Source organism: Cnephaeus nilssonii (assembly GCF_951640355.1).
Source record: "Cnephaeus nilssonii genome assembly, chromosome: 11".
NCBI lineage: Eukaryota > Metazoa > Chordata > Mammalia > Chiroptera > Vespertilionidae > Cnephaeus > Cnephaeus nilssonii.
In genome coordinates this window covers 33,794,583-33,806,102 of record NC_137082.1, presented here as the reverse complement: position 1 = coordinate 33,806,102, position 11,520 = coordinate 33,794,583, and the positions used below count along the sequence as shown (strand labels likewise).

The 11,520-nt window shown below is 44.5% G+C and overlaps 1 protein-coding gene across 1 annotated transcript in view; it reads right to left on the bottom strand.

Annotated features, from left to right (window-relative positions):
* KIF3B (kinesin family member 3B) overlaps positions 1-11,520 on the bottom strand; it is a 43,773-nt gene that overhangs the window by 15,400 nt on the left and 16,853 nt on the right. The window contains exon 2 of the mRNA XM_079785202.1: positions 2,723-4,182. Coding sequence (XP_079641328.1) covers positions 2,723-4,126 — 1,404 coding nt within the window. The 5' untranslated portion in view covers positions 4,127-4,182. The remainder of the gene's footprint in view (positions 1-2,722; positions 4,183-11,520) is intronic.

Below are 11,520 nucleotides of genomic sequence, written 5' to 3'. Positions count from 1 at the left end.
CAATCGGGGGTCAGTCAGTTCAACAACCTCAAAGCTCTGTCATGGGAGACTAAACTTGATCCTGAGAACCGCAGCAAACACGGACATGTTCTTTGAGCATGACGGTACACACTCAGATTTGTGTTTTAGAAACATCGCTCCCATGCCACAAGGAGAGTGCCTGGAAAAGGGCAGGCTGAATGCAGGGAGGCCAGCCAGGCAGCTGTTCTGAGGGTCCGGGCCTGGGCTAGGGCAGTAGTGGAGGAGGAGAGCACAGGGGATGATGGGTCCAAGAGATCCTGATGAGACAGGAGTCAGAGGCTGTGGGGCTGACTGGGCCCAAAGGGAGAGGGAGCGGCAGCTCCTCGGAGTCTGATCTGACTGAGAAAAGGAAGGCAGGAGCAGGTGCTGGGTGGCTGCGGGCATCTCCGTGGAAATGTCCAGTAGGCAGAGGCTATCAGCTTGGGTGTTAGGAGATAGCTCTGGGTTGGTTTTAAGATTGGGAGTCTTCAACATTTAGATGATGGTTGAAGCCACTGGAATGATTTGCACCCGAAAGCATGGAATTAAAAACTCCACAACCTTGCTTTTAAGAAACATAAACATTAACTGTAGCCCTGCTGCCATCTCTCAGTGAGTCCCTGAGACTATGTCCTCTATTCTTAAAACAAAGGGGTGGGACTGATTGCTACCACCCCCCTGCCACACACACCCACACCCACACACCTTCCAGCTCTAAATGCTTTTGCCCTATTATTTTACAGCAGTGAGGGATTGGGAAAGACAGAAGTAATGTCATTCTCCCATAGACAAAGTGTGTTAAGAGATTCGGTGACCTTGAGGTAATGCTGAGTCCTGCCACATTTGGCTTCTGAGAGTTGCCTAAATACACCAGGTAGTTTAGAGACTCTAGGTGTTCCTGGGCCTGGATAACAGATGTGACCCTAAAACACAGCATGCAAATCAAACATGGGCACTCCCAGTTACACTTCAAGTGCAGGAGTGAGGAGGGTGGGACAGTGTTTGGGACACTAATGGAACTCCTTAGAAAGCCCCTCCCTGAAACAGAGTAATCTCCTAACTGTGTTGTACATTAATCCATTTTCACATTAGGTCTTGAAAGTCCTGGAAAGGACCCCTGTCTCTGAAGTAAATTAGTACCCAGCTCTGTGTGAGGGCTACCATGAGCCACAGATAAAGTATGGCTTCATATAGCAGGGGAAGGGGAGGTGAGAGAGAGAGGTCACTTGTCCTTTTAAATTAATAAACATACATACATTTTAGAGTAGAAATAAAAAGTTTGCATAAATTCAATGAGATAGAACCCGACATGTCAAAGGAATTCTGGCTTGTGGTCAGGCAGTGGTCATCCTAGGATTCCCGGGCGAGCTCTGCACCCTCCTCTGCCTTTAACGCCCTGCAACCGCCCAGGGTCCGGGCACCTGAGGGAGTAGTACACGGCCACCAGAAAGAAGATTCAACACAGGGAACCTCCTTGCTCTAGAATACTGGTCAGCAACTGCACAGTTGGAGGCTGGGGGGAGGGACTGACTACAGGGAGCATTTGGGAGGTGATGAAACTGTCCTGTATATTGTGTGATCACTGCACTGCATATTAAAACCACAATGAGCCCGGATGGTGTGGCTCAGTTGGTTAGGTGTCATCCTGTGCACCGAAGAGTTGTCTGTTTGATTCCCGGTCAGGGCACATGCCTGGGCTGTGGGCTCTATCCCCGGTATGGGGCGTGCAGGAGACAGCCGATTCATGTTTCTCTCTTACATCGATGTTTCCGTCTTGCCCATTTCCCTTTCTCTTTCTCTAAAAATCAATTAAAACACACACACACACACACACACACTAGTATATATATATATACCACAAATTACCATTTTATATTCACTAGATATACAAAAAACTATAGTCTGATCATCTAAGTGTTGGTAAGGATGAGGAGCAACCTGAACTCATGCTCCTGGTAGAAGTTTCAATTCACAGGGCCACTTTAGAAAACAACGTGTCATCATCTAGTAAAGTTGAAGCTGCACATATTCTAGGATCTAGCAGTGTCAGACAAGAAATTCTTGTATGTGCCTGTTCTCCTGGAGCCAAGTACAAGAACGTTTATAGCAGAAAACGGAAACAACCCATTCTCTCAGAAGAATGGAATACCGTGCAAGTCTCAGAACGGTAATAATGAATGAATGGAGCACAGCTATAGGCATCAATGTGGATAAATCTCATTATCATAACGCTGAGTGAATAAAAGCAAATTGCAGCAGTGAGAATCCATTTATATGAAAGTCAAAAACAATGTGAAACTGAAACTATCCTTTATTTAGAGACATATACATATATGGGAAACTATAAAGGAAATTAACCAACAAATCCAAGATGATTACCTGGTGGGTGGGGAGGGGCACAAAGAATTTATAAAGATATGGCTGTTGTTCTATTTCTTACACTGGGTGGGTGGAGGGTAATATGGGTGTTAGTTTTAATGCTGCTTTTATACCTTGCACATATGCAATAATTATTCTTACTATGAATTCAATATTTAAATTTTTTAAATTTGAAAACATTATTCTTCTTCATTCAATACAATTTGACAAATGTTTATTGGGTATCATGGAGCTACTAGGAATGAAAAACCAAAAGAAACATCATCCCTCATGTCATTTTTTTTTTTTTTATAAAAACAAAAAAGATTTGAAAGAAAAAAAAAGCCCAAGAGGAGTCTATTACCTTGATTTTGGCGCCCAGCATCTCGGCAGCATCCTTCTCCCGCCTCAGGTCTTCCATCTTCTTCTCCTTCTCTTTCAGCAGCTTCATCTTCTCCTCTGCAACCAAGCTGTGGTCCTCTACAATGGCCCGCTTCTCAATCTCCAGTTTTTCTTGCTGTTCCCGCCAATAATCATCCTTATCATCCCCTTCCTCCTCACCCTCTTCTCCCTCATCCTCCTCGTCTTCCCCACCCCCACCACTGCTACCACCTTCCCTCCGCTTCTCTCGCCTCTTTTTCCTGCCAATGGACCGTTTTTCTAGCTGGGCCTTGAGCCGAGCAATCTCTTCCTGAAATTCTCGAAGGAGGGCATCCTTAGGGTCCTCATTGACCCTTGGCTTGTTCTTAATGTTTTTGGCACGGTTGGCATATCTCAGAGTGGTCAGAGTTTCTTCTACATTGTAAGAGGCAGGCCCCACATTGGCCACCATCACAGTTTTAGCGTTGCCACCAAGAGAATCTTGGAGGAGCCTGGTAAGCTTCGAGTCCCGGTATGGAATGTGAGTGCTTTTGCCATCCACCAGGGCAGAGATGACATTACCCAAGGCTGAAAGGGACAGGTTGATCTTGGTCGCTTCTTTCAGTCTTTCCCCTTGTGCACCGGTCTTGGCTTGCCGTTCACTGCCAGCAAGATCTACAAGGTTCAATTTCCCTACACGAATGTGGTTTTCTCCATCAAGGCCCACCTCACTGCACTCGATGGTGATGACAAAAATTGCATGAGAACGCGAACTGTGCTCATTCATGTTAGTAGCACCAACAGAACGGTTCTGGTTCCCCACATTCATCACATGCTCTATTTCCTTCACGCTCTTGGTGACAAAGGAAGACAGGTCTTTCACATACACTCCAGTGTCAGGCCTCTCTTTGAGCTCAAGCCTTTTGGTCTGATCCTTTGAGAGCAAATCTCGGATCTCCTCCTGGTAGATCTCTAAGTAAGAAGCCCTGACCAGGTACTGTTGATTTTGGGATCGAGAGATATGGGTGAAGATGTGATCAAATGAGTTAGGGATGACCCCTCTTTTTTCAGGGTCACCACGGACTCCTTCCATTGTGTAGGTTTTCCCAGTCCCTGTTTGTCCATAGGCAAAAATCGTCCCATTGAAACCCTGTAGAACAGAGTCCACAAGCGGTCGGAACGTCTCATCATAGAGTTCAAACTGCTTGGCATTCCAGTCATACACTGCATCAAAGGTGAAGGTCTTGGGCATTTCATGGGCCACTCCTCTGGGGTTCTTCACAGACACCTGGCCCAGCTTCACGTCCACATCTACCACCTTGTCATATGAAGCGGCCTTTTCCTTGCCATTCATGGGCCGACAGCGAACCACAACCCTGACTGACTCTGAGCTTTTTAACTTGGACATGATGAACTCTGACCAGGTCAACCCTGAAGGCTATGATGTCTCAGGATGCTAAGGTCCTAGAAAAAAAGCAAAAGTAAGTAAGGACAGGACAGTTGTCATTGAAGGCTGCCCAATAGCAACTGACACACCCAAGTCACTTTCATCTTGCTAACCTTCTGACAGCTGCATTTCTTTTACTTAAAACATTTTTAAATTTATTTTTAATTTTTCAATACTAAAAGTAAACCGGCTAGGGCAGACAGCTACATTTAATAACGTTAAAACACTGTATATTTTCTCACAGGACCTTAACCAGCTTCAGTGGAAAAAATAAAAACTCTAGTCCACCAATAGTGTTAACTGGCTTGCCCTCCCTTCAACCAATGTTTTATCTTATGTTACAGGTTGAGGCAGCTGGAAACCTTTTAAAAACCTAAGTAATCTTATATCCTGTTGAACTACTAAAACCTCTGCATAGAGTAATTTGGAACTACCTATCAAAATTTTAAATGTACATACCTTTGATCTAGCAGTTGTACTTCTAAGAATTTCTTACAGATACAAGGATATCTGTTATGGCAGCAATAGATTGAACAACCTCAATTCCCATCAAGAGGGGGCTGATTAAATAAATTAAATATATTTCACATATGTAGTAGAATCCTATGTAGTTACTACAAAGAATGTGCTGATCTAAATGTAGTCCTACACCAAGGTATGTTGTTAAGTGAAAAAAGTAGCTGAGGCCTAGCCTGTTTGGCTCAGTAGATAGAGCGTTGGCCTATGGTCTGAAAGGTCCTGAGTTCAATTCCAGTCAAGGGCACATGCCTGAGTTGTGGACTCGATCCCCAAAAGGGGGCATGCAGGAGGCAGTCAATCAATGATTCTCTCTCATCATCGATGTTTCTCTCTCTCTTTCCCTCTCCCTCCCTCTCTGAAATCAATAAAATATATTTTAAAAAGATAGGTAACTCACATAGTTCTTGATTCAAAAGGCCCTTTGGTGACAGTTCCCTCTACACCACCTGTTCTCCAGCCACCTTGCCTTCCCACAAGGCAAGTGTTATTAAATTTTAATCTTCCTGAACTAGCTAATGTATAACAAGCAAGTAGGTATTAATATATACTTACCCTCTCCCTTTGTACACAAACATAGTATGTTATACACAGTAAAACACAGTGTCCTGCATCTTCTTTTTCTCACTAAACCATGTATCTTGGAGTTTGTTACTTCAGGAAATATAGAGCTGTCTCATTCTTTATGAAAGCAGCTACATATCCCACTGTATGGAAGTATCATAATTTATTTAACCACTACCCTAGCACTTAAGCTGTATCTGATTTTTACTATGAAAAACCTAGGACCACATCCTTTCATGTGTGGGAAAGTATACCTGCAAGGATAAATTTCTAGAAGTGCAATTCCTGGATCACAGGACATACACATTTGTAATTTCAATAGATACTCAGAGCAGTGAAAACAATATACTTTTTATTTGTGAGAATGACCTATTCTCTGCCAACCAAAGGGCTGGAGAATGTAAAGCAGTGACGGGCCACTCTAGGCATATATGCTGAAGCTTAATAAATATAGAAAATCAGCCGAAACCGGTTTGGCTCAGTGGATAGAGCGTCGGTCTGCGGACTGGAGGGTCCCAGGTTCAATTCCGGTCAAGGGCATGTACATTGGTTGCGGGCACATCCCCAGTGGGGGGTGTGCAGGAGGCAGCTGGTCGATGTTTCTCTCTCATCGATGTTTCTAGCTCTCTATCCCTCTCCCTTCCTCTCTGTAAAAAATCAATGAAATATATTTAAAATATATATATATAGAAAATCAATGTCTCCCATTGGTCTTTCATTAAAAAACATAATTCTGCCCTAGCTGGTTTGGCTCAATGGATAGAGCACTGGCCTGTGGTCTGAAGGGTCCCGGGTTCGATTCCGGTCAAGGGCATGTACCTTGGTTGCAGAGTCATCCCCGGACCTGGTTGGGGGCCCATGCAGGAGGCAACCAATCAATGTCTCTCTCTCACATCTATGTTTCTCTCTGTCTCTGCCCCTCCCTTCCACTCTCTCTAAAAATCAATGGAAAAATATCCTCAGGTGAAGATTAACAAAAAACAACAAACAAAAAACCTATTCTGCTGCTAAGCATATGGAAACATAAAAAGTTATTCCCATACTTCTTCTAGTTGCTACATGTAATAAAATTATGTTGTCTAGCATGAAGAACTGAAGACTTCTTCTATTTTTTTTAATATATTTTATTGATATTTTACAGAGGAAGGGAGAGGGATAGAGAGTTAGAAACATGGATAAGAGAGAAACATCGATGAGCTGCTTCCTGCACACCCCCTACTGCGGATGTACCCGCAACCAAGGTACATGCCCTTGACCGGAATCAAACCTGGGGCCCTTCAGTCCACAGGCTGACGCTCTATCCACTGAGCCAAACGGGTCAGGGCGAACCAAAGACTTCTTACCCTCTCTGACCCTCTTTGCTATAAAATCTGTACAACAGGAACCATTGTCCTTCCTTTAAATGATTGTGAGACTGCCTTAGCTAGTTTGGCTCAGTGTTTAGAGCATCGGCCTGTGGACTGAAGGGTCCCAGGTTCAATTCGGGTTAAGGGCATGTACCTTGGTTGCAGGCTCAGTCCCTGGGCATGTGCAAAGGCAACCAATCGACGGGTCTCTCTTACTTCGATGTTTCTCTCTCTGTCTCTCTCCCTTCTACTCTCTCTAAAAAAAAATAATTGTGAGACTAATAGGCACTTAGAAAGACAGAAATGCTTTGTGAACTAACATAAAGCTGGATTAAAAAAATAATTAATTAATAAAATAATGATTGGTTGCCTTCTGTACGTGCCCCAACCGGAGATCAAACCCGCAATCCAGGTAAGTGCCCTGACCAATAAGCGAACCAGCAACATTTTGGTGCACAAGGCGACACTCATCAACTGAGCCACCCCAACTGAGCAAATCTTAAGCCGTTCCAAGAAAACTATGTAACAGCAGAACAATTTACCATAGCGCAAGTGCCAAGTAGATGGGTGGATAAAAAAGCTGTGGTACATTTATACCATGGAATACTATGCAGCAGTAAAAGAGAAGAATCTCTTACCCTTTGAGACAGCATGGAGGAACCTGGAGAGTATCATGCTAAGTGAAATAAGCCAGTCAGAGAAAGACAAGTATCACATGATCTCACTCATAAGTAGAATCTAAGTAACAAAATAAACTGATGAATGGAGTGGATCCAGAGACATAGAAGCATGGAACAGGGAGCAGAATCTTGGAGGGAAGGCAGGGGAGGGTGGGTGGGCAGAAGGTAACCAACCAAAAAATATGCACAACCCATGGACACAGGCAATAGGGTGGTAAAGGCCTGGGGCAGGGTGGGGGGTGGGGGGAAACTAATGTAATACTTTCAACAACAAAGAATTAGAAAAAATAAAATAAAGCACATTGAAAAATATTACAAAAAAGAAAACTATGTAAAAGGCAGCCCTTTCATTCATCATCTTCTAGATGCTATTAAAATTTTGCCAGATGAGAAGATGTTAGAATGGCCGGACTGTTTACTGCGTCTCCTCTTCTTTTCCAGGGAATGGCCCCCAGATTACAGCTGTGGCTGATCCCTTGCCTGTCTCTCCCTCCATTTTAACAAAATGTCTAGGTGCCAAGCTCAAACTCCAGGCCCTTAAGCCTCCTTTGGGGAGGTCTCTGCTGCAGTGCGTGGGACAGTTAGACAGAATCCAGACTTGAAGGAATAAGAGAAATGTAACGGGATAGATGGGGAATGGGTCAATGAAGATGACCCATTCTTCTGCATTATATACCTCTGAAGAGGCAGGGCTGTCCAGCTTTTACCTATCAAAGCTATGTATCCCCAAGACTGTTAAAAAAAAAAAAAAAGCCTGCAGCAGGCTGACTGATGTTCAGCTGCTTCATATATTTTTTGAGCTCTCCAAAACAATAAGAAACAAAGGCATGATAATGACCTACAATAATCTTAAAAATCTCTTAAAAAGAAGGAACTCCCAAAGCCCCAGTCCCCTTAATTAAATCTCAACTCAGAATACAGAACACCATTTCTTTTCTGAGCTCACTGAGCTCAACTGAACTAGTCATGTTTTATTGATGTATTATTTCAGGAAGATGGACTAATTTAATTTCCTGTCACTAGGGCTTAAAATCTTGCTCTGGATCCACCTCAAAGAAGAGGGTTTTCTTGGAAGAATGCCCTGATACTCTTTCTTTACTTTATTACCTTCCTTATTCTTCTTCTAGCCACTCTAATTACAGTGATAAATCTTTAAAGGAACTCACAGAATTGCCAGGAAAGACGGAATCACAGGTCAGCAGCTCATCACCTTCATCCTAAATGCTTTTTCTGCTGGAACTTGTCAATCTGATGTTAACAAGTACTGTTTTAAATGGCTACTGCACGTGAAAAATTGCTAACTTCATCTCTTTTGTCCTCAGAGGAAATCAGTTACACATTTCTCAGAGCAGCCACATTCTTCCAGACCATTCTCCAACTCTTTTCTGTTTAGATTCACACAGCCTCACCTTTGCTAGTTCTCATGGAGTCTTACCTCAAATCCTAGAACTAGGTGTGGATTGATGTCTCAAAACTAATGGCTTCCTATAGATATTCTAGGCTAGAGGTCAAAAACTGGTCACATTCTACCTGAAGCATTTTATTTGGCCCACCTCTAATTAAAATAGAGAAAAGAAAAAACCTTTAGCAATTCCACTTTTACAGCTGTGTTTATCTTGATGAAAATCCTTTGCAAAGGTGCATAAGGATGCTTTCTGAAGCACTGCTAAAATAGTAAAAAAAAAAAAAAAAAAGGGGGGGGGGGAAGCAACCTAAGCATCCATTACAGGGGAATCAAAAAATAAAACATAGGCCCTAACCAGTTTGGCTCAGTGGATAAAGCGTCGGCCTGCGGACTCGGGGGTCCCAGGTTCGATTCCGGTCGGGGGCGTGTGCCTTGGTTGCAGGCACATCCCTAGTGGGGGGTGTGCGGGAGGCAGCTGATTGATGTTTCTCTCTCATCAATGTTTCTAACTCTCTATCCCTCTCCCTTCCTCTCTGTAAAAAATCAATAAAAAATATTTAAAAAAAATAAAATAAAATAAAAAATAAAAAAAAAACATAGTATATTCATATACAGACAGAATACTATTCAGTAATTAAAAGAAACAAATTAAGAGCAGGGGTCAGTAAACTACAGCCTACAGGCCAAATCTGGCCCACAGCCTTTTATGTAAAGAAAGTTTTACTGTAACACAGCCATAATCCTTTATTTACATATTATCTATGGCTGCATTAGGTATAAAATAGAATAACTGTGTAGTTGCAGCAGAGACAGTATGGCCCAAAAACCTAAAATACTTACTACCTGATCTTTTACAGAAAGTCTGTCAACACTGAATTAGAGTGATGGCAGGGTAAGGCAAAAGTAGGTTTACAACAGTGAGTATGCAAAACAGTTTATTTTTTTCTTTCTTTTTAAAAAATATATATTTTTATTGATTTCAGAGAGGAAAGGAGAGGGAGAGATAGAAACATCAATGAGGAGAATCATTGATTGGCTGCCTCCTGCACACCCCTACTGGGGATCGAGCCTGTAACCTGGGCATATGCCTGGAATGGAACCTGGGACCCTCAGTCTGCAGGCCGACACTCTTATCCACTGAGCCAAACCAGCTAAGGGTGTTTATTCTTAAATTATTTATTAATTATTGTACTATTTTTCATTTGAACAACTGTAAACCTACTTTTGCCATACCCTGTATATATTTACATCCTATATATAATAAAGAGGTAATATGCAAATTGACCATCATGCCCTTGCACAAGATGGCTGCCCCCATGTGGTCACAAAATGGCCACCACAAGATGGCTGGCAGGGGAGGGCAGTTGTGGGCAATCAGGCCAGCAGGGGAGAGCAGTTGGGGGCGACCAGGACAGCAGGGGAGAGCAGTTGGGGGCGACCAGGCTGGCAGGGGAGGGCAGTTGCGGGGGAAACAGGCCTGCATGGGAGGGCAGTTGGGGGGACCAGGCCTGCAGGGGAGGGCAGTTGGGGGCGACCAGGCCTGCAGGGGAGGGCAGTTGGGGGCGACCAGGCCTGCAGGGGAGGGCAGTTGGGGGCGACCAGGCCTGCAGGGGAGGGCAGTTGGGGGGACCAGGCTGGCAGGGGAGGGCAGTTAGGGGCAACCAGGCCGGCAGGGGAGGGCAGTTAGGGGCAACCAGGCCGGCAGGGGAGGGCAGTTGGGGGTGACCGGGCTGGCAGGGGAGGGCAGTTGGGGGCAACCAGGCCTGCAGGGGAGAGCAGTTGGGGGCGATCGGGTCGGCAGGGGAGCAGTTAGGCGTTGATCAGGCTGGCAGGGGAATGGTTAGGGGGTGATCAGGCTGGCAGGCAGAAGCGGTTAGGGGCAATCAGGCAGGCAGGCAGGTGAGCGGTTGGGAGCCAGCAGTCCCAGATTGGAGAGGGTGCAGGCTGGGCTGAGTGACACCCCCCTCGAGTGCACGAATTTAGTGCACCAGGCCTCTAGTCTATTTATATAAAAGACTAAGTGTCCAACTATCTGCTATGATGCACACTGACCACCAGGGGGCAGATGCTCAATGCAGGAGCTGCCATGATGTGCTCAGAGAAACAGCACTGTGGACCGGGCACCCACAAAGCAACACTTGGCTACCCCCAAGTGGGACACAGGCCCCACCACCACCCTGGAGTGACAGCCCACCAAATCACAGCCAACATGCCAAGACCCCATGGTGCAAAATGCAGCCCACAGCCCAGCCCAGCCTGAAATGGTGACTGTGGGTGCTGGGTAATAATGTCATGTAATAATGCCCAGCTCCCTCTCCCTAGTGATGACTAGCCTCCTTGCAGTTTCTTCAGCCCAGGAATACGACTTGCTTTATAGCCAGGTGCAAACATTTCACACTTTAACCAAATGTGTGTGAAGTGTTTTCCTGTGCCTCATCTTATTTGATCCTCACAGAAGTCCTGGAGTAGGGAGATAGGACACTCGGCAGAATCCTATTTACTTTTCATTAGTTGGAAAATGAAGATTTCAAAAGCTTAGAAACTTGACCCAACTGAAAAGAAGTAAGAAATGGTGGACCTTGAAAATGACTTCAGGTTTTCTCACTGCACAGAATATAGTCAAACACTGCTGCAGTTAAATATTTTGCCCTTTGTTCTCCCTGCGTGATCTACAATACTAATCTGCTTCATGTTGATATTTACTGCTGTGTTGCTGACAATTACCTGAAAGAGAAGTTGCGGTGCTTCACTGGGCTGGAAAAAGATTAGCTACATCAGAAAGCAGGTCTAATTAAGCAAGTTTATTCTCTATCTATAAAAGGCCAAGTTGACTCACACATGCGC